This window comes from Anabas testudineus, chromosome 4 (genome assembly GCF_900324465.2).
Source record: "Anabas testudineus chromosome 4, fAnaTes1.2, whole genome shotgun sequence".
NCBI classification, from domain to species: Eukaryota; Metazoa; Chordata; class Actinopteri; order Anabantiformes; family Anabantidae; genus Anabas; species Anabas testudineus.
Genome location: NC_046613.1, coordinates 15,275,441 through 15,297,994, shown reverse-complemented (window position 1 = coordinate 15,297,994; position 22,554 = coordinate 15,275,441). Strand labels below are relative to the sequence as shown.

Here is a 22,554-nt window from a genome sequence, read left to right as displayed (position 1 = left end):
TAGTTAAATAGTCAATAATAGGCTACTAACTGTAAAATACTTTACAGGGTGATGTTGAACTTTTTTTGACTTTGTCTGATACACTGATGCACACTGTTCCTCACATAAGTTTGTAACGACACCTGAACTTTGCGACTTGGGAACAGTACACACGTGGTGAAGTCAGCTGTTATTGTTATGAGCCCTATTTGTGGCTTAATAACCAATAATTATCATGTGCACAACAGCATTTTACTACATGTGAACATATGTGCTGAGACAGATCCTGTCTGCGTGGTTTATAATGTAATTAGTATACAGTATGTATTTATTACCATTAATGTTTTTGGTTTGAAAGATGCTGTAAACTGCACTCTAACCTAAAATATGTTATTTACAGGCCATGTATATCACAGCCAACAGAAACACAGCCAGTCCACATAGTTTCAATTGGTCCTTAAATTAAAATCTTTGGATTTTTCTATTTAACATTATTTGTTTAAAGATTATCAATAACCCACAAACCTTTTTTTTTTGCTATTTTATTATTACCTTTTTTTAAAAAAGAAGTAAGATAAAATAGCAGACATTTTTAAAATGCCACTTTTTTGAAAGCTGCAATCAAATTAATTCAATATTGATTAATTTTGCCCTGGTCTTTTAATATCCCACAGAGCAGTATACCTTCCCGAACTCCCACCCAAATCCTTCCTCCTCTCTCTGAACAGCAATCTCCACACACTCCTCAGTCCGAGCAGAGTGCCACAGAGGAGCCAGATAGACGGAGGACAGATGTCCCAACCATGAGGGTTTTTATTTTCTTTGAGGGTTCTTTTGAACCTTTTGACATTTCGCCAGATCAGACTGTGGGAGCCATGAAGCAGATGGTGAAGGTAATAAAAACTCAACTCAACCAGGGCTTCACTCTTAATACAAATTTTGACTGCATTTTGGAAACTGTCTGCTGATTTCAGTGTATCACCAGAGGGAAATATACTGATGGAGTGTGTGTATGAGCACTGAGGAGTGTTTTTAATTATGTACAGTATTAGTTATTAACAACTAATAACTACAAATAATAAGTTCTACAAGACTCATGGAGAATTTCTCCATCACTGAAGCTACTTTTGTTCAGTTCACTTTAAGAGTTGTTTGTTGTTTTTTAGTTGTTGTTTAAGAGCTCTGTGTCACGATTCTATCACAGCTCCATAAATTTCCACTCTGTTCTTTTCTCTAGAATCACTTTCTTGTGCAGCTGCCTGATGATAAGCACGTCTGGCACTTCCTAGAACTGAGCTACTGTGGTGGCATCATGCAGGACAGCTGGGCTCTGTGCGACGTGGGCATCACTGGTGGTTGTGCTATCCGATGCCTGGTCAAGGTATTAAAACAGGGTTTAGAGATTTAAAGCTGTGCTGGGATTTACAATAAATGCAATCAGCTTATCATGACGCATATTGGGAGATGACGCTGGAATCCATCCATCTAAATTGTACATAAAAGTGCATTTTTAAATTAGGTTATTAGGGTTTTGGGAGTTTAATTGTTTATTTTTAAAACATATAGCCTAATTATCCTTTATTTTATTATTTTTGGCAATTTAAAATCAAAGGGCTCAAGGTTAGAAATAATGTGAGTGCATATTTAACCAATAACTTAATAAACCTAATAATATTTAGCATATTCCCTTAATGTAACATGTATCCCAATTAATCATAGTGTATATCATGTTTTACAAAAAACTGTCTAATTTTGAATTTAAACAAATCTAAATTTAATCTCTCTCTTTCTCCAGTCACTACATACATATATTTAGTTTTCATTAAATAACTGAAATAATTAATAATTAATTAATAAAGCACACTATATTTTTTATGTTAGGGATGCATTAATTGTTAATTGTCTTACTCCATGCATGTTCAAAACTTTGGATTATTATTCAATAGAGACATCACTGTTACAAAGGGTGAATTTTATGTCAGACTGATGTACTAATACAGAACAACATGTTGCATGTGAGCAGCAGCTGCCAGGGAAATGGTCGTCTGAGATGAGTCACTTTTGAGTGTTGGGACACGTTCCAGACTCGTCACCAGGCAACCGTGTGTGAAAGTTGGTAGTGGTAAATGTCTTTACAGCTTTTGTCATTAGTTGACATCCTGTCATAAAAGTGACAGACCTTATATACATTGTTTGGTTCATTTCATGCTCCAGAATAGAAGTTATCTGTGTCCCAGTCATAAAATATCACAAGTTTTGCATTTTTTCTTTCAATTTGTCCATGTTCAATTAATATTTATATACATATGTTCAAACAAAATCCTTTACAAGATGAAAACAAATAAAAAACACAGAACTGCTGCAGATAGATCTATGTACATTTAAATTGATCCTTTCAAAGGTTTCCCTCACCAGAGTTAAAATTTAGTACATGCAGTTTACCCCGTGTTTTCAACAATGTAATGCGATACTTATTTTTATGGGATTGTTCACAGTGTCGACCATCGAGTGGCAGTAAACTCCAAGATTATGATGAGACGCTTCACAGCACTCCCTCCTTACTTGTTTAATCACCATTTTAATATACTATTTTTTCAGAGTGAGCGAAGGCCCGTGATGCATGTGTTCAACGCTGTGACAGGAGAAACCTTACCAGTCACAGGAAGTGAGGCTCCTCTGCAGATGTCCGTTGCCAGATTAAAAACAGTGGTGTCCGTGCAGAGTTGCCTCCCAGTCAGCACCTTCAGGTTGAGCACATCTAGTGGTGTAGAACTGTACGACTGCAACCAACTGCAGGACTATGCCATTGAAGTGGGTATGATGGGCTTTCTCTCTGTACACATTGATGTGTGTAACTTCATCACTGTTACTAAATGTTAATTCATTTAGTAAAAGTTTTGATATGAGGACTTCTGTAACTCTGTCATTATTTAGACTTTTTAAGAAGCTGAAACATACTAAAATGTAATAAATAGTGCATTAGGTTGAAAAAATACTACAATTAACCACAGTTATAATTGTGTATATTGACTTTGGCCAGTACTGACCAGCTACAAAGCTAAAGGTCCAATACAACAGTAAATACAGTGAGATTTCTATTCCTATACACATTAGAAGCTAAAATAAAATTGAAATTAAATTAATTAGATTTATTTTTAAATCCATGCAGTTTGTTTTTTGAACATAGGCTCTACTCTCCGTTTGGATTCATGGGATGGGTGGGTAGAGTTCCTCCAGGGATGCCTCCTGGGACACAGATTAACAGTGCAGAGCCACCTATCACAGGAAAAGACTGTAATGAGGTCAGAAATTCCTCCCTTGAATTAAAGTGTGACTGAAATGTTGTTGTGCAGCTCATCCACTGTACGCATCACATTTTATTCAGCTTCTATCAAGTGAAATTTTATCCTTCCCTCCAGGTTTCAGCTGCGTGTAGCGTTGTACATTGCTGCCTCTTTAGGCCACCTGGACCTGGCAGACTGGCTGATTGAGAGGGGGGTACGTGCTGACGAACCAGTGGGAGTCCATCCGTACCGCCAGTGGTGCCACCAAACCGCTCACAGAGACAGTGAGAAGTGTCCCATCCATGTAGCTGCAGAGATGAGTCAGCTCCGCATCCTCAAACTCTTTGTCACTAAGAATGTTTTGACCCTGGCTTGTAGGGATTCTGAAGATCGTGACCCTTTGAAAATTGCCATTCAGTGGGGACACAGGGATTGTGTGCGCTACTTAGCCAACAAGCTGTGCTCAGTAGTATCTCTACCAAATATGTCCCTGCCCATGCGTATATATCTCCAGATGAAACACTGGGGGAGTTTGGCACAAAAAAGAGCAGCCAACAATCAATGCTGGTGCAACATTGCTTCATTGAAAGCCAGGGTGGATGCTGTATTGTTGGTCGATGGTTTTGGTCAGTCAAAGATGTCTTCAAAATCCATCAAAGCTGAGACCAGGCCAAGAGGAGGAGTCAGAGCCAGAGCTCTACAAACCTTACCGCCCACTGCCAGCTCACAGCAACTCAGCCTGCAATCTGTGAGTCCTGGTGACGTTAAAGAGATTCAGAAAAAACAAAAGCAGGATGTAAAACACAAAAAGAATGTCAGACTGGATGAAATGAAGGTGGGAAACAACAGGAGCAAGTTTACACTGCCACCAATCAGCAAAGAAGGTCTTCTCACAGCAACGTTTGTTGGTACTTCGCCAAAGTCTTACAATACTCTGAATGCATCTCTGGAGTCCTCGCAGCACTGTGGCTGGGCACCAAGACAAAAAGCCATATACTGCTTGAGTATAGCCAGGTCTCTGTACTCTCTGCCGTATACATACACATGCAATAAAAGCACATCCTGATTGTTCTTATAAATGTCATCTTCTTTGTAAGTCACAGGATATTTATTTTTCACTGAGGTAAACCTGTCATCACATTATTTGCACCACACTTGACTTTTAATTTTTTACCCTGCATGTTAAACTTCATGCCCTTACTTTCAATAGTACAGGGTTTTATGTACAGATCTATTCAGTGATCTTGCTAAATAAAGAAGTAACGCAACAACAAAACAAAACAAGGGACATTAAGCAGAGTCTCTGGGTTGGTTCATTTGATTTCTGTAGTAACTAATTATCATAGTTATTAACAAGTATTAATTGGCAGAGAAGTGTAATGATTTTTTCTCTTTGATATAGTACCTTCACGGAGAAACCTTGGTCGAAACAGCTGAGTATTGCCCGCACCCTGATGCACAAGCGTTCCCACTCCATGGCCTGATATTTATGGATCCAATTAGAAAGATGAGTGTCATCCAGATCCGTCACCCATTGAGCTCGAATGCACGTGGATCTTCTATCAGCTGCTTGAAACTCTGTGGACGTTGAAGAACTCTTCAGAGCGATAAGCAAAGAGTGTATTTCAGGCTTAGAGTGTCATTAAAGATGAACCTTGTCTGTCTTTATGTGCCAAACCTTTGCTTATCTCACTTCACAGAGAGACAGCTGGTTACAATATTAACATAATGAATACAGCCTTATTAAATGTTACTAATAGGAAGTTAAATGATCTGAAAATCATAATAAAAATGGAAATAATTGAAAATAATTTTGTGTCAGACAAAAGTCTAAAAAAGGACTGGCCTTGTAGTTGAGATACTTTGCCTTAGGCTAAGAGTACTATTATTAATAGTTACTATAATGTATATGACTTTGTGGGAATGTTTACCTGCGATTATAAATGTGTAATTACAACCTACAATAGTTTGCTTTGCTTGAAATTAAAAAATGCACAAACATCATCCCCTCTATTGTTGAATAGCCAAACTCATTTACCGGATACTTGTCTTATTTGCTTTACATTTTGTCTTTCTCTAATTCTGATTCAAAAACAATATCTTTTTATAAGAACATGTAACTAAAGCTGCAATTGTGTTGACGTTGAGTGTAGTGAATTACACTTTATTACAGATCCACATTCCTCTCCAACCAGGACAAAGTTCCAAAATACAGATTTTTCTTGAATGCTCCTCCAGTAAAGTTCATGTCCTCTGCTCGCTCCCCCTGACTCATCTATTTCATGGTGCTTTTAAGGACCGTGGGAGATACAAAGTTGAGTGAATGACCCCACAATTTCTTACTGTGACTTTTAAAGGGTTTTACAACATGAAATGAAGCATTACATAGGTTACATTGTGTGTTAACGTATTTTCACATGTTCTTCCTTCAGTCAAATGACACTTTGAGGCTTCCCATATGGACATATTTCTTGAAGTTGTGTCTATAAAACATGTACAACAAGGACAAAAAGGCAGGAAGATTTAAAATCCATTGTGTTCAGGCTTTTGTAGATGGATGTGAAAGAACAATTTTAATTTAAGGTGCAAATTGTTGATAGTAAAAATGTAGAAAATGTCCAGCCTTATCCTTTAGTAAAGAAAGTGAAAAAATGTAAACAGGAACACGTCACTTTCAACCCATATGACACAAATTTATGCCATGCACTGATGAAAGAAGCTGTTGTACCTGCCGTTTCTCGGATAAACCTGATTCTGACTCTGAAGTAAAATCGCTGCATTCATGATTTTAAAATTTCCGAGCACAGAAAGGCACCATATGTAGGGTGTTATGAAATCACGTTTCCGAAATCTCGCGATGTTTAGGTATTGGCCGACCTGCTGGTAGTGCTGCTGCCCCGCCAGTCAGTGAATAACCGGAGACATGCCGAGCCACCAGTGCACGTCCGCTCCCGCCTGGGTTACTCTGTAGTTTATGGGACAGAATTAAGTTATGACGGCGAGCATATTTAAAACGGAACCGGTCTTTGGTAATTGAGTTGCAGAAATCATAGAAGCAGAAAATCATTTGAAGGAAATAATTGAGCTAGCTAGCCGGTCAGTGTGACAGTCAGCGTGTGGGAATGGCAGCTCCCCGGCCGATAAAAGGCATCCTGAAAAACAAGAGCAGCGGGACAAACGTGAAATCGGTGCCCGACGATGTACCGGTAGAGAATCCGGAACAAGCCCCGGGACTCTCGGAAGATGACCAACAGTAAGTTGCTGCTTAGCTGTCGATAGGTTGGGAAGTAGCCCGGTAATGTGGGCTAGCTAAACACTTGTTAGCCTCTCTCACGTTACTTCCCCTGTGAGGCTAAATGTAAAGTAAAAGTCACCTCTGTTGATTTTTATTTCAACCAATAGTTTGTGTGTGAAAACTTTCAAACTTCTTTATCTTCTGTTGAATAAAATCTTCAGGTAGGGGTCGTTTATCAAGTTAGCTTGGTCGTTAGCCAACAATGTCACAGTTAAGCCAGTTACTGCACATTTAAAGCTTTACAGTTATGATAGTATCTATGTTATTAGTTTAAAACACCAAGCTTCTCCAGCTATAAAAACCTCTACCGTCGATTTTATCCAGTGATAGTTCAAATAATACGGATCCAAACACAGTTAAACAGTGTTGACCATAATAGGGCAAATATAGTTCAGTTAAAACACAACCACTGCTCTCAAGTATGTTATTTTGAATTAAACTGTGCTAAGTATTGTTTACCCCAGATTTCCACGTCCTCCTTTACCCTTATCCTAGTCTAAGGTGTCATTAGATGCTCTCCCTTAATTTCCTGTCAAGAAGTTTTAACACCCAGTGATTGTTAGTTCATTATTTAAACACTCCATTCTCAATGTGTTTTAGCATGTTAGTTAGATCTCAGCAGAGTTTTTGTAAAGTACATTGTTAAACACGGATGTAAACATATCTTCTGAGAAGAAATGCTTTCTTACTTATTATGTTTCTGATTAATCAATAATTTGACATATCATTCCAGCCCTTGAAACTGTAATACAAACATTACATTGTTAGCTACAGATTACATTACAGTGTATAGGATATTTATATATTTATTCATAATTAGAAGCCCCAAAACACATTTTAGGGTATTGCTGTAGTGGATATAGTATTAAGATTAAAGTAGCACATTGAGTGCTGCTCAGGGCATTTAACTGTACCCCAAGTTATAGAGTAACAAACACTTGATGTTACATCTGACATGGACAGCTGTGTTATAGGTGCTTTAGTCTGGGCTTAAAGAGGAAGCAATCTGTGTTAAACAAACCTAAATAAGACTATTCTGATGTGATAATGCTCTGTTGTAGGTCATCTACAGCAATCTCATATGACAGCTGTTGAATATTTACTTTTATGCTATAATATAACTCCCGTCAAATCCCCTGCGTCCTGAACACATCTCACGAGCCCTTTATTTTCAGGCATGCATTGCATGCATGCACAGCGTTACATTTGTCCTGTTGCTGGACAGCGTCATAGTTTGACTCAGTAGAGGACGATGGAGGATGTTCAATGGCAACTGGGTCATATCAGAAGAGGTATGACCCAGAGTGCTGCAGAGCAAATAAATTGTGCCAACAGTCTAAAAATTTAGGAGCGTGACTAGGCTCTGTAATGACCTACAAAATGATATTCAGATTGTGAAAACATGGCATATCAGCTGTTTTGTATTCTAATAGATGCACAGTGTTAGAGTCATGGTGAAAAGAGTTGGATTACCTCTTCTTTCTCTCTGGGGCCTTGCCTTCTCCTTTGCATTGATATCATTCACGCTGAAAGTTTCACTGTGGCAGCGAGACATAACGCCCCAGATCACTAGCTCCTGTTAAGTCACTTCAGTACTCTCCTCTCCTACAGCTAGCTCTCAGCCTCTTCTCTGCCCACGGGGTCAGGAGACTGAGTGATGCTGTAGTGCTAGTACTGTCGAATAAAGATGATGTAATAAATGAAGAGGACTGCTCTTAAATGTCCATTCAGGAAACTGAGTTTTCCTGTATTCTATTTATTTTACACTGGATTGTCAACTTCATCAGACTTTACCAGGTAGATTTTTTGGATCACATGACTTAGATGAAAAAAAAAAAAATAGAAAACAAAAAAACAAAACCAGATAAAACACAAACATGCATTCCTTTAAATTGTTTTCATATTGTAGCTATATGGTGCAGATTTGCACCATCACACTTTTTTCAGATTTTTTTTTTTTTTTTTTTTGGATCCATGTAATTTGAGAACACATTTGTGAGTAACTGAGTAAATCAATACCTCAGGCAAAAAAGGGTGCAGGTCAGTGTAGGAAGTTGCCTCATGTTTAATGCATTGCTGGTTCAAATCCCACAACTGTTTTAGATTTTTGTTTTCCTAGTGCTGTTGAGCAAATGTCTCCCACTGCATCTGCCAATCTATTCAAACAGAAGCCGTTAATAAAAAGCACTGCCAACAAACAGATCTTAAAATATGTGAATGTGATTTAGTCTAGAAAAGAAATATACAAACATATGAGAGCTTTTTGAGATTTCGCGAGTTGAACTCCGTCTGATTTACAGTCAGGCTGCTAAATTAACACCACCCACCTCCCTAATGCTGCTAAATATTTAGTGCTAGCTAGAGATTGTTGATTTAGGCAAAATCATCTTTTTGTCCCTTTAGCATGATAATAATTTAAATTTAAACATTTATATTTAATACAAATTAGGAGTCATTTGAAAGAATCTGATTAATCTACTAAACTTTGTAGATCAACATGCATGTTACAGCTTGTGGTGTAAATAGGCATATGTGTATATATATATATATATATATATATATAGATAGATAGATAGATAGATAGATAGATAGATAGATAGATAGATAGATAGATAGATATAGATAGATAGATAGATAGATATAGATAGATAGATAGATAGATAGATAGATAGATAGATAGATAGATAGATAGATAGATAGATAGATAGATATAGATAGATAGATAGATATATAGATATAGATACACATATATACACATATATACATACTCAGCCTGTCCATGTCAGAAGGCACATCCTGTGGTCGTGGAAAAGATGTTAATCTGTTTCAGAAGGGAGACATTATTGGCATCAAGCAAAGAAAACATCTAAGGAGATTGATGAAACTACTAAAACTGGGTTAAGAACTGTCCAGTGGAAGAAGGTCATATGTTCTGAGTCAAGATTTAGCCTGTTCCACAGTGAAGGGAGCATCAGGGTAAGAAGAGAGGCAGGTGAAGTGATGCACCCATCATCTCTAGTGCCTACAGTACAGGGGCAGTGCTATGATCTGGGGTTGCTGCAGTTGGTCAGGTCCAGGTTCAATAACGTAATGTGCCTAAAGCATAAGGTCAGCTGACCCTGAATACTGAATATACTGAATGACCATTTATATCATCAATGGATTTTTTCTTCCATGATGGCATGGGCATATTCCAAGATGACAATACCACGATTCATTGGGCTCAAATTGTAAAAGAGTGGTTCAGGGAACATGTCACATCATTTTCTCACATGGATTGGCCACCATAGAGTCCAGACCCTAACTTAATTGAGAATCTTTGGGATGAATGTTGTAAAGCTCATAACTCTCCATACTAGTTACATGGAAGGTAACAACTCATTCTTCAGTTGGCTACAGTTAAAAGGTAAATGTGTGCCCCCTGCTTCCCCATGTCACACGTCTAGACAGTATGGTCTCTGAGCTGCAGTGTGAGAATTAGGCCATCGAAAGATGCCTGTTATTAGTGAATTCCATTCCCAGCGGTGAATCAAGGCTTTCTGTGCTCATACAAAAATAGTCACTCTTTGAGTGTACGTAGAGGGAAAAGAGGTTTCTGGAAGGATCCTTTGTGCAGCAAAGCACCAAATCCACAAAGATGAGAACAACACGGTCTCTCTGTGCTCTACCATTGATGTTAAAAGCAAATACACACCGTACCTGCATATATTTAGTTTTATTCCAATTTACACTGTCAGTGTTGCCTTATTTGTGATGTACAGTACCTAAACACCAGTGTACTGTATTTCCAGTTGTACAACTAATCTCAGTTGCAATTGTGATGTCAGCCTTTGCAATTCTATAACTGCATAAGGCTGCAATTTAATTGAATAAATATGTGACTGTGACAATTTATTCTGTTTGTGTGCAGTTCGCTTATTATCTACGTCCATAACGAAGTTATGACTTGTCAGTCTGTTTAAATAGTAAAGCATGGTCACTGACTCACTGGTGTGCAGCAATTAGTGCGCAGGTGTGCTCCTACCTGATCAAAGTCTGCTTTCATCCTTATTGCTCTCTGGTATTGTAGTTGGCCCTGTGGATATACTCAAACCGGAAGGGCTATGGAAAAAGAATTCTAACAAAACTAAACAGTTTCAGTATGTAAACACTGCACAATGTGTGTTGAGTTGAGTGCTTTGCTTTTGTGTTGTTTTTGGTTTTTATAAATATGTTGGTTATCATTATTATTGGTGCTTGTTAGAAGGAAGCAGAGAAGGAAGTGGTTGGCTCAAGTGATGCAGATTTTAAAAAAATCAAGAGGCCCTTGTGCAGACTACAATAACTTAACAAGCTGACAAACTCTTTATTCATTTATACAGTTGTTCAGTACAGGAGTACTTGCATTGAATTTCATCACTTTGTCTTGTAAGCCTATTCTATAGTACCCAGAGGATATCCTGAGCTCCCACCCATCATTTGTTTTGTATTCCACCTGTCCATGTTTAGACAATTCAGCTTCCCTCCATAAATTTCTATTAACAAAGTGGTCTCCAAGAGATTAATCCAACCTGCAGAGATCGCTATTAGTTAGTATCTCATAAAATTCAACATAATTGTGCACCACTGAAAACCAAACATATAAAATAGGAGGAAAAACTTGACATTGGCTGTGTGGATTATTTAGAAACCCATTGCCCATACCCATTCCATTAGTATAATTCCTTTGTAGCAGTAGAGTAAGGCATTGTCACAACATTTTAACCCAATAGATTCACTTTTTTATCCCTTTAATCCCCCACTATTATTTAGTTAACAGTGATGTATGTGCCTCACACCCAGTCATATATAATTCACGAATGCCTCCATGAAACTCAATCTCTCCTTCACTGTCTTTGGAGCCTCTCTCTGTGACTGTGTGACAGACAGTTTGACTGACAGGAGATTAATCTCTGACTTTACATGAAGTGAAAAGAAAAAATACCAACATCAAGACCATTTATTCTCCTGTGTGCAGGTAAGTCGTTATCAACTGTGGGAGAAGAAAATTAAAACAGTTTCTTTATTGATGAGAAAAGTCTCATAAAACCAGAATCAACAAGTGTGTGAACACCTCTGGTTTACAGTGATAAAGACCAGTAACTTCTTATAGACATTAAAAAATGGATACAGAGGGGGGTACTAAATTGAGTGTATTATGGCCATAATCCTGGTAATATGAAATGAAACACTTGACCTTTTGAAGTCATATATTACTGTTGCTGTGGTTCTTTGGTTTTTTTTGGCTCAGTTATGATTTAGATTCACTTTACCCAACACACCAGTGACAATCCCCTTTTTTTCTTAGACTTCACTTTTTTTCCCCTTAATGACTGAACTGCTCATGCGGCCAGTGTAATCCCTTCTCATTACTCAGCTGCTTTATCCAAAACCTCTGGACAGATTCAGGGCTTAAGAAACTGTTTTAGTCCTAAATCTGTTTGGCTATCTATGTTTGTGAATTACTTTTACTAAAGAAGAAGAAGTAGAAGAAGAAGGAGAAGAAGGAGTGTTGATTTGCTCTTACGTTGAGTCCAAAACTACAGAGGGAAAAATTAGTTCACACTGGCCAAGCAGGCCATTGGCCATTAAAGTTACCATCTCAGAAGGTGGCCTACATCAGTCTAAAAGAAACCTGTAAAATCTACATGGACTTATTTTAGGTAAGCAGAGGTGACATTGTTTTTAAGTGTTTTGAAACTTCCCCTGTGGCTGTTACTAATGTCCCATCCTTAGTACCTTTGTCTTATTCCAGTATCTAGAACCAGGTTTCAACCAGACACTGTCTCCAGAGTAAAGGGTCTGCTGTTGTTGGTGGCCTCACGCTGCAGTGGAGAGCTCTGGACCTTTCCTCACTCCCTTCTGACTAAGCTACCTGATAGCACAGCTCAACGCTCAGTGATGACTCACTCTATTTAATGAGTTTTCCTGAAGCGTTATGTCGCCAGCTGTTGACCACCCTCTAGAGACAGTCATCATCATATAAGAGATACAGCTCTATATTTAGTGTGTACTAGTAGGTGATGCTGTGTGTGTGTTTTTTTTTTTTCTCTTGCAGGGGCAGGTGCATCATTGTTGTATTATAGTTTTTGTGGTCATTTGCTTTAAATGAGTGAACAGATTGGAGTGGATTTAAGGACAACAGCAGGGTGGTGGAAATAGAAGTTGGTTCCTCCCAGTTGTGTTGCATAACTTCATAATACTACAGAGTTATTATTAGGTATTAACTTCTAACATCATAACATGGACATATTAACACAGAGTAAGTGCAAATGCAGAGAACATGTCAGGAGTGGTTGTTCTCACATCTGAGAAAATGTTTAAAAATATTCATGAAACTCTCCCTGTTGCTTTTTTTTCTTATGGCAAAGTTCATGCCTCCTCCAAAGATTTTTCATGTTTAGTAGCAGGATAGGAAAACAGGGATTGTTATTTCAAAAATCAAAAGGATTATCCATCACTGTGCTTATTTTCCTGCAGTTTCAGATGCAGATCCAGATAGAATGATTTACAGGATTGCTGTATTTGTAGAGATTTGCACTTTCTTAGCGTTTCTAGTTTAGCGTGTGTTCAAGAAACACAGAAACATCCAACAATGTTGCTCATTTTATAGTGTGCATGCTCTGTATGTTGGTCAAGGACGTTTTATCATAATAAACAACTTCGTGCCTGTTTGTTTACAGAGTAGTTTCTCCAATGACTAGGCCACCTTGCTGCTCAAAAGCAGGTCTACACCTCATAATAGTTGGTTTTATGTTCTCTAATGTGCAGAAAGTGTTTCATAAAAACATAACTTAAGTGGATTTATTTTTATTTCTGTTTTATGGAAACAACAGATTTTTGTGTAAGTAAACCTTTATGATTTGGAAATCTTCCTAATCTAATCTCACAATGTTCACATTTTTTTATGTATTAGTCAATTTTGTTTCCTAATGAAGGAAAAAGAACCCACTGTTTTCATTGCTTTTATCAATCTTTTCCTCTGCTTGCGTGACTAAGTAAAGCTAAATATTAAACAGCCAGAGTAGGTGTAGCATTTAACTGGCAAACTAGGCTCAGGATCCACAGATAAACTGATAAACACTTTGACTAACCTCTGTTTGCATGGTGGCAAGTGTAGTAGTGAAGGGCACCCTTATTTCCACTCACAAAACACTTTGGGTGATTGGCAGCTTATCTCGTTACCTTAGAACTACCCTCATTCGTTGCCCCACATGCAACAGAGCAAATGATATGGCTGTTTGCAAAGTCTTTATGGCTCAGGTCTGTTTTGAGCAAGAGGAGCAGGGGAGCTCTGCAGTGGATTTAGCATCTCTCCCACCCCCTGCCCGTCTCCCATGATACCAAACCTTTTGTTTCACGAACAAGGTCAGGTCTGATGTACAGTTCCTTTGGCAGGGGACACTAGAGAAAGCAATGGGGGTTTTAACAAAGTCGTTTAACTCTTTGTTAAATAAAAAAATAACATAAAAACAATAAGTATCAATATAAGGTTTTATTTTTTTGTAAAATACTAACCCTTTGTGCTTCTTCTTTCCTGAACTATAATGACAGGTGTTCTCTTTATCCTCTCAAGCTAAATATGTCATTCAGTGCTGATCTAGCTCTTTCTGTTCATTTCCTCTAAGGATTATAAAGGGTAGCCAGGATTATGATAATTATGTCCTGGCCAAGCATGCAGAGGTGACAACCTTATTCTTCAGATGAAGATAAAACCATTTGGGGAATTATGCTCAGGTGTTTTGTGAGGAGGTGGAACAAAGATCAACTTCGGGAAAAGCAATTGTAACAAAGGAAATGTAACCCTTGAAGTTATTGGCTCACAGACAATCCGCCTTAGTGCTCGCTCAGACACTTCCTGAAACTGTATTTGGTGCAGATGACATTTTAGGGCTTTGTCTGCGCTTTCCTAAAATAATGCTGTGTGAGTGAAAACTGGGGCATATTCAGTCCTAAATTAAATCTGGTTCTCCCTGGAGCAATCTGTGCGATGTGGTGGGTGGGTAGCTGGTGCACAGTGGTCCTCACGAAGCGTCTGTCTGTTTGGCCCTCATTTATTCTCACTGTGTTGGCTTTGATCCTTTTACAGGAAGAAATCCCAGAAATGGGATGAGATGAACATCCTGGCCACGTACCATCCAGCTGACAAAGACTATGGCTTGATGAAGATAGACGAACCCAGCACGCCTTACAACAGGTACAGACAAAATTTCCCCTTTTGTCAGTTCTGATTGATTCAGTTATGTTTTGCATTACTTTTTAAAACGCAGTATGAACCCTGCAGTGATCCTGTACCCTGTTTACAGCTCTGAACAGTGCCAGTGTAGAGCAGTTGGCTTGTTGTGTGTGTTAAAGGGGTGTCTCAGCAGTTTTGTAATCCAATATGTCAGGGTGCTGCAGAAAAGGTCACCCCTGTGAAAGACTTTTCTTTCGTCATGTTCCCCTTTCCCGTCTTCCTCTCCTCGCTTTATCTCCTGCATCAACTTGTCTGCTTGCATTTCCTTCCCCTCCCAGTCCTCCCTTGCTTGCTTCATTGTTTATGTTTATTTACTTCTGTCTTTCAGGATGGTGGGAGACGACGACGATGAGGGGGCTCTGAGCGACTCAGACGGCCACAGTGGATGCGCTGCTGATGACCTGGCATCAAAGTAAGAACCAAGTGTGAATGGAGGCAGGCAAACACAAACCTGATATAGGGAAAGGTTGACAGTAAGCAGTTAAAGAAGGGATTTGGTTAACCACAGTAGTGTTTAGATTTAGATAGATTTCCTTTGGGTGACACATTTAAGAATGTGTCATAACAGAAACTTGAAATGCTCTAGTTTTGTCTAGTTTATTAGACAGTTTTTTCTCGGCTGTTATAATTGGCACTCTGTTCCACCAAAACTTTACCAAGTTACTAAAACAAACGGTTAACTTACTGTTAATCAAGTAATAATCAGCTCTGTTGAGTATATAAAAACACGCCTGTACAAAACATACACACAAATATTATGACCTAAACTATAATCTCAAAGATATCATCCAATGCTACACTATTTTTCAATGCTTTGTGTGGAGTTTAGCTGTAGTTTAACATCATCTGACATTTCTGTTTTCACAGAAATCTTTCCTGCATTTTTACTCTGTGCCACTCTAGCTGATAATCAATAAACAATGGCTTTATGGGTGTTTTGCATCAGACTTGGATTCCAAGGAAATAAAGAGCAGTGTGATGGAAATTTTGCAAGTCATACTGACTGTTGGTGCTGCAGACATGCTGTTTAACAGCTCAACAAGTTTAAAGTCTATGTTTAGCAGCATTACAACAAATCCTAGAATACGTGTTCAAGATGTTGGTTTCTTTAAATGACAGTTTTAGCTTTAATAAAGTTCACTCTGTGGGTGCTGGTGTTATGGCGCACCTTCTTGTTCATGTAAAAAAAAATTGAATATTAATGGTAGAAATACAACAACAGTAACCATAACTTCTTGCTGTCAGCCCATCAAGCTCAAGAAGCAAAAACCTCTTTATAGATCCACCATTTTATAGAACAGACATCCGTTGTAGATCAGAAAATGAAGGGCAGCCTCAGTAAGGCATTGCAACCACAAAGCACATCATTGTCATCCGGAAAAACAAGTTAAAACCTAGTGTTTTCACAGAAGAACTCTTTGGCATTGTAGGAAGCAAATGTGCAGCAGGATAGTGAATAACCTCTTTATCGTCTCACCCTGTGCCTTTGAAATCTTTGTGTTAAGAAAAAGACATCTGTCACTCAGAGCTGTCTTGTGGATGGTACTGGGAGTGTAAGTGTATTTGCTGTGGGCCATCATGCTTACATAAGTGCATCAATGCAGGGATGAGCTAGTTTGAGTGTGTGCTCCATAGAGAGGATAGTGATTAGCTTCGGGCTTGCAACTCAATTAGCTGCCTTTGTTTGCTTCCGCACAAAGTACCTTCCATTGTTTTACACTAAACCGTTAACATAGTACAACAGCTGCTCTTTTCCTCGTGTGCTTATCAACATCCACTCTCCCTCTTGTTCGTCACTTATGCAACTGTACTCACCTTGTACTTTCTACTGTATTATCTTTTGTGTCTCTGTCTCTATTCTCATCCACCTTGTATATCTTTAACCACTGTTGGTGCATTTTGAATCTCTAGGGACAGAGACTTGTCTTCTTTCTGGGCAAATCAGGTCATTTTGTTGAAGAGCAAGTAAATGAAAGCTTCCCCGGGGCAGTTTCATCGATTCACAACCCTCCACTGAGTCGTAAACCATTATTCATTTTGTCCTCTGCTGTTAAAGCTCCGTGAGTGTGAGAGATGGAGATAACTCTTGTTATTTTTGTCTCATGCTTGAGTACTCGCGCACACACTCTCACTGTGCCTACTCTCTCCTCCCTCTAGCCTAATATTTCGTCATTAGTTATTCTCCAGGGAAAGTTATATTAATCTCTTCAGAATGACATCGAGTGGCACTATCGATTGGTCCAGTCTCCTGCCTCTGTTTGGTCATGTGCTCAATAAACATGGTAAAAAGAAAACAACAGAAGACAGGACAAAATGGGAATAAAAATACTCTAAAGAGGTAATTGTACTTATTTTGTGTCCTTTCAAGGCTGGTGGCAGCAGAAGGCTCAGAGCCCCGCTTCATGAAAGAGGAAGAGGAGAGCAGTGAGGAGGAGGAAGAGGAGCTGACTCCTGAAGAGCAAGGTATTGTTTGCTGTTTTTAATCACATCCACACCTACTACTGCCTTAGTTTATCTTTCAGTCAAATATTCTCATGATAATATGATTATATTGTGTCAGCAACTGAAGAAGAGAGGTGTTTGGTAGTGACCTTTTTTTATGCACAATGTCCTCTCTAGCTGTGAGGGGGACTAAATACAGAGGGATCTGTTTGGGAAAGGCTTTGTCATTGTGCTCACCTGACCTTTTACTGTCTTTCCTTAAGACACACACACTGTGTCACGGTGCCTCCGACTGCTCTCTCCTCTTTTCTACGTGCACATCTCTCAGATACAGAGTTGCCTGCGTAGCACAGTTCCCATGCTTGCCTTTTGTTATAACCCTTGCAGCTAAAGGCAAGAGAACAGTCTGGAGACTGCAAACTGATCGATGCAGTCCAACTGCATAGCTGCAGCTTCAGCAGTTTTTTGACTCACAGTCGTAGAGGTGCCAACTTGTGCCACCTACAGTGTAGAAAAGTTTTAGCACCAGTTTTAGAGCTGCAGATTAATAAGAGTGTAGGAGTGTTGTATATTAACATTATAAATGTTAAATGTGTGAGCAGTCAATACAGCACTTTGAAGACAAACATTGAGAGAAAATCTGGATCTGATAATAATGTTATGTTGTGTATTGCTGCTAATTTCTGTTTGTGTTAGACTTCTGCCTGAAAAACATTTTTATATGGACACGGAAGAAACTTTATTGCTCCTTGAACAGAGCTCATATTTGAATGTGAAACTGTGTGTGTTTTTAAGTATTGATGAACCAGTTTAATCGTTTTTAGTGGTAAGGTTGCAATGTGCATGCAGTATAACACCCTAAATGCCCTGTGCAGCCACTGCATCTGGAAATGGAAAGAAATTGTAAAATGTATCTTCGCCTACAGCCAAAAAGAAGCATTTTCAGATGATGAGGAAGATGCACTACAACGAGGGCCTGAACATCAAGCTTGCCCGCCAACTCATCGCCAGCGAACTAGAAGATGACGAAGATGCAGATGAAGAAATGGGGGACGACACAGAGGAGGCGAGGGAGGACACAGAGGAGACAGAAGAGATCAATGTTGACCCGCCACAGGAAGGTAAGGAGAGGGAGACTGTTCCTGTGCACGTCTAGCTCAATAATTTGTACTGTTTCCAGTCCAGTAGGTTTTGCAGTGCATGGATAGAATAACAGTGGTGGAGTACAACTACAAAATGTTGCTGATTTGGATAGAAATAATGGCTTTGTGCATTCATGGATGCTGTCACTGTGGAAATCATTCAATTAAACTGCTGGCTGCTGTTTGTTTGCTGCTGGCTGCTGCCGCCCCATGGTTCAGCTACTCTCACAGCTGTGTATCAGGAGGAGGTCCTGGTGTTTTAAATGATGCTGTACGTTAGCATAATACATACATAATGGTTTTTTAAGATAGATAGATAGATAGATAGATAGATAGATAGATAGATAGATGAAAACGAACTAGTAAAAGAGAAATAACACTAAGCCCAGTTTGCTGGGATCACTGGAGACCAGGAAGTCAGATGGCAGCAAAAACAAAGGACCTGCAGCAACAATGCTCCACACACTGTGGGTGTGGGTGGGGCACCCTAATGCTGAAGGTGCTGCTTAGGCTGCATTCCTTTGTTTTCCTGTCTGCCCTCACCAGCTTGGCAACCATCCAGTTAGAAGTGAGTTGGGAATGCCACGTCCTAATGCGTTTTCCTGGCCGTTTTATTGGGGTGCCATCATAGATTATCCTTACTGATGGAAGGCGGACAAGATTTAAAACACCACTGTTTTTCTCAGCACTTCACTCCAGCTCCAGCCTTCTCTGTTCATGTCTGTGTGTTAATGTCTCTTTCCTATGAGCAGGCCTGTGTTTTGCATTGTTAATAGCTAACACCAGGGCTAATACCTGTTGCTGTGTGTATGCTGCTGGATCCATGGTAAAGCGTACCTACTGACACAGTCACACAAAGTTTCCACACAATTGCAGGGATCTGAAAAATCCCAGTAAGCCAACGTCTGCCCATCACAAAAACAACACACCATCCGGACTATTCCTCAGTTTTTAGTTTAGGAAAGTAATGATAATGGTACGTGCGCACCACAGCAAAAGAAAGTACTCAGACTTGTTTTGATAATGAAGCACTTGTAGGCAACAACACACCCAGTACGGCAGCATGACCGCGCTATAAACAAGTCATGAACTTAATTGTGAGAATGTCTTTATTTTTGATCTTTCTAATCTTATGTTTTCCTGTTTTGTCTCCCGTTTGTTCTCCAGCTGATTCTCTGGACTCGTAGATGAGGCCTCTCTCCCATGTTTAGCCCAGTGTGTCGGCTCCAGATCCAGACAGACACTGACACTGAGCTCTGTGTTTAAACGCTGGGATTACAGCAGATATTGCTTCACCACGCATATAACAACATTCAAAAGCCAATAACCTCCCGGTCACCTGTTTGTCTCTACTGTTTCTTAGAACTGTGCAATATAACCTTCAGACACACTGGTTTTAACTCCTAGAGTACAGTACAACCCACAAGTGAAGACTGGTGGTCCCTTCTCCTCCCTCTCCTGTTGCCAAGAATTTCCCTCCCACCTCTTATGCACTGAAGAATATGTGATTCTAACCCTGAAAAGAGGGTCAAGGCCTTTAAAAAAAACTGTTGGATAGCCAGGACTCCCATCTGGCCGCTCCACAGTCCCCCAGCAGGCCACAGAGCCAGTACGTCAGTCCTGGAGGAAACCAGGGGAAACCCCACAGCCTCACTAAAGGCATATCTTAGACATGACGACAGCGCTTATACTGGGTGCACTTCAGATGGCTTTTATTTTTGTTTGGCTTTGTGATGCATCTCTCTGTTGCATTTCCGTCTCACCTTCAGCACCTGCTGCTTTAAAAGTTGATAAAAGAAATTTTAAAAAAAAGGACGTTCAGTTAGGTTGTTATGTTGTTGTAATACCCTCTCAGATCATGTTAAACAGTTAGATGATTGACCTGGTAACGCTGTGCCATCAAAATAACATTATTTACACTTTATTATATTGGCTTTAGGGTGTTAAAATAATGATCATTTAGGGGATATATTTTCTCAATAGTAAAGACGAAGCAGACAACACAAGCTCAGTTTCATCTTTAAAGTAATAAAAATTTGACAACAAATACTAGACTATTATTTGAGACATTTGACGCTTGCAGTCAACAGTAAATCTAAAACAACACAGATTGTAAGAGTTATCTAATTTCACTTATTTACTTTCTCTTTTTACAGGTAAGCACACCAAACTTCATTCAAACTTTGGCAATTATACAAACGTATACCTCATAGACTCAGCCCAAAGGCCTTTTCTAAATTGAGTCCACTGATGATATTTGGCACACAGATTGTCTATGGAGGCACTATTTTCAGTAAAAACTCTGTATTTACAATTTCTGCAGTTTTTTTTTGCTCCTGCAGATAAGATTATTCTGTGAAGAAAGATGATGGGACAAATCAGACCTCCATTTAATGTTAACAGCAAATGTGTTTGTGCTGGTAATGATATTGGCACTTAAACTATTTTAGCTCTTTTAAGTCACTAGGAGGGACGATGCTGATGTCCCACATCTGAGGTGGCACGTGCTACTGATGAACAGGACAATGTCTTGTTAAACCACACAAAAAAAAAAACTTGTTCAACAAGTTACAGCTTTAAACACCAGGCTCTTCTGTAGATGTGACAAAGAAAAAACCAGCGCTCACTGTGCTCTCGCTTGGATAGTTTGTGTTTGATTCTCATCACCTGAGCTTTATCAGACAGGACTTGTGAGTAATTTATCATTAGAAAGGTACAATCAGTTAGTTTGTGTTCAATTCCTCACCTGACTTACATGACATGATAATGACTTTAATGTCTGATCTGCTTAAGTGTCTTGGGAATGTCAAAGAAACAGGCGTTAATACCACAAACTTCAGTTAAGGAGAGGTGGTTGTGGCTCAGTAAGCCTCACTGGAGGGTTTTTGTAATGTTTGCTGTCCTACGCGTGAGGAAAGTTAATAGAGAGTCTTACAAATGTTGACTTTGACGGAGTACTGAGGGGAATAAAAGACTTTGATCTGACTGAAATTACACGCTTTAATGGAGGAGCTGAGAGAAAAGTGCGACATGAAAAGTGTGTAAGGACCCTGAATGCATCTTTGTGTTGTGATCTCTTCTTTTTTTTTTTTTTTCCTGATCCTTTAATTCGTCTCTGTGATCGAAAGTGTGGAGCTGTATTACGATCACAGACCAACTGTATGACCTCTGCAAACGCCCCTTTTGCGGTTTCATGCTCTCGTACTGTAGTAGTACTTGGTGGCGTTTTGAAACCCCTTTTAACTATTACCACCCTTCATCAAGAGCGTCAGTTTAGTGAGCGCAGTTAATCGTCATACAGTTTGGAAATACAGATCTTGATAACACTGCTGTCTTCTATGTTGGTCACTGAGTTTGTAAACGGAGTGAAAAGACGGACTGAGAAGCTGAGATGATTTATCTTTAAAGACAAAAGGACAAGATCATCGCATAGGTGGTTATTACCTGTCAAATGTGCCTCTTATGTATTTATGTACACGTGTGCAAAATGAAACAGTCGATGCTCAATGTTGTTGTTCTCTGTCCAGTTTTATTGCATGTCTTGCTTTTTCTGTTTTTGCACCACTTCTGACCTGTTTGGTTTGTTTTCTAAAGATACAAGACTGTTAAAACAGTCCCATGACTCCGCACTGTGTCCCTCTCAAAAATGTTTTTGTATTTCCTGTTTGCATGATCTTAATCATCAGATTGTTTTCATTCCGTTTTGTTTCGTCCTCATCATTAAACAGATGTGGTTAAGAACTGGTGTCTGTTGTGTCTTGTGTTTATTTGACCTATCTGACACCTTATTTTTTTGTCTTCCTCCCTTGCCAAGCTGAATGTGTCCTGTCTACTGTACACTGAAATAAATAATACTTATTCCGCTACTGGTTTGGACATATCAGAAAATCTATTTTGCTCCTTAGTGTTTATAACTACACTTCTCTGGTGTTCTCTGAAAACCTTAAGTTGACGAGTGATGTGCTTTGATTTGACCGTATCACTCTGTTACCAGCAGATGACGCTGTTACACAAGGCGTCTGCCTTGTTCTTTGGGATTTCTAGTAATTCTAATAGGATAAAACAAGGGGCCGTGTTCGTGCAAGGATTAACCTGCATGTTTGGTCTAATGTGGGTTTTACGCCAATTTGTCTCAGTGCTGGATAAAACAACAAAACG

At 39.2% G+C, this 22,554-nt stretch overlaps 2 protein-coding genes across 2 annotated transcripts; both read left to right on the top strand.

Annotated features, from left to right (window-relative positions):
• Positions 1–782: 782 nt before the first annotated feature.
• Positions 783–6,275, top strand: LOC113152461 (protein ANKUB1). Its single transcript, XM_026345722.1, has 6 exons — positions 783–872; positions 1,217–1,360; positions 2,578–2,794; positions 3,167–3,281; positions 3,399–4,098; positions 6,129–6,275. Exons 1-6 carry the CDS (start codon positions 783–785, stop codon positions 6,273–6,275), a joined length of 1,413 nt encoding a protein of 470 aa, XP_026201507.1.
• ppp1r2 (protein phosphatase 1, regulatory (inhibitor) subunit 2) lies at positions 6,149–22,141 on the top strand. The gene is made up of 6 exons (XM_026345911.1): positions 6,149–6,516; positions 14,666–14,773; positions 15,141–15,224; positions 17,181–17,275; positions 18,181–18,375; positions 19,564–22,141. Exons 1-6 carry the CDS (start codon positions 6,386–6,388, stop codon positions 19,581–19,583), a joined length of 633 nt encoding a protein of 210 aa, XP_026201696.1. The 5' UTR covers positions 6,149–6,385; the 3' UTR covers positions 19,584–22,141.
• Positions 22,142–22,554: the final 413 nt, after the last annotated feature.

Excerpts from the sequence above, each read along its gene's own strand:
- LOC113152461 (XM_026345722.1), top strand. The coding sequence starts at position 783 with ATGAGGGTTTTTATTTTCTTTGAGGGTTCTTTTGAACCTTTTGACATT. Across the intron at positions 873-1,216 it reads CCATGAAGCAGATGGTGAAG|AATCACTTTCTTGTGCAGCT; the intron begins GTAATAAAAACT and ends TCTTTTCTCTAG. Across the intron at positions 3,282-3,398 it reads CAGGAAAAGACTGTAATGAG|GTTTCAGCTGCGTGTAGCGT; the intron begins GTCAGAAATTCC and ends CCTTCCCTCCAG.
- ppp1r2 (XM_026345911.1), top strand. The coding sequence starts at position 6,386 with ATGGCAGCTCCCCGGCCGATAAAAGGCATCCTGAAAAACAAGAGCAGC. Across the intron at positions 14,774-15,140 it reads CCCAGCACGCCTTACAACAG|GATGGTGGGAGACGACGACG; the intron begins GTACAGACAAAA and ends TCTGTCTTTCAG. Across the intron at positions 18,376-19,563 it reads TGTTGACCCGCCACAGGAAG|CTGATTCTCTGGACTCGTAG; the intron begins GTAAGGAGAGGG and ends TTTGTTCTCCAG.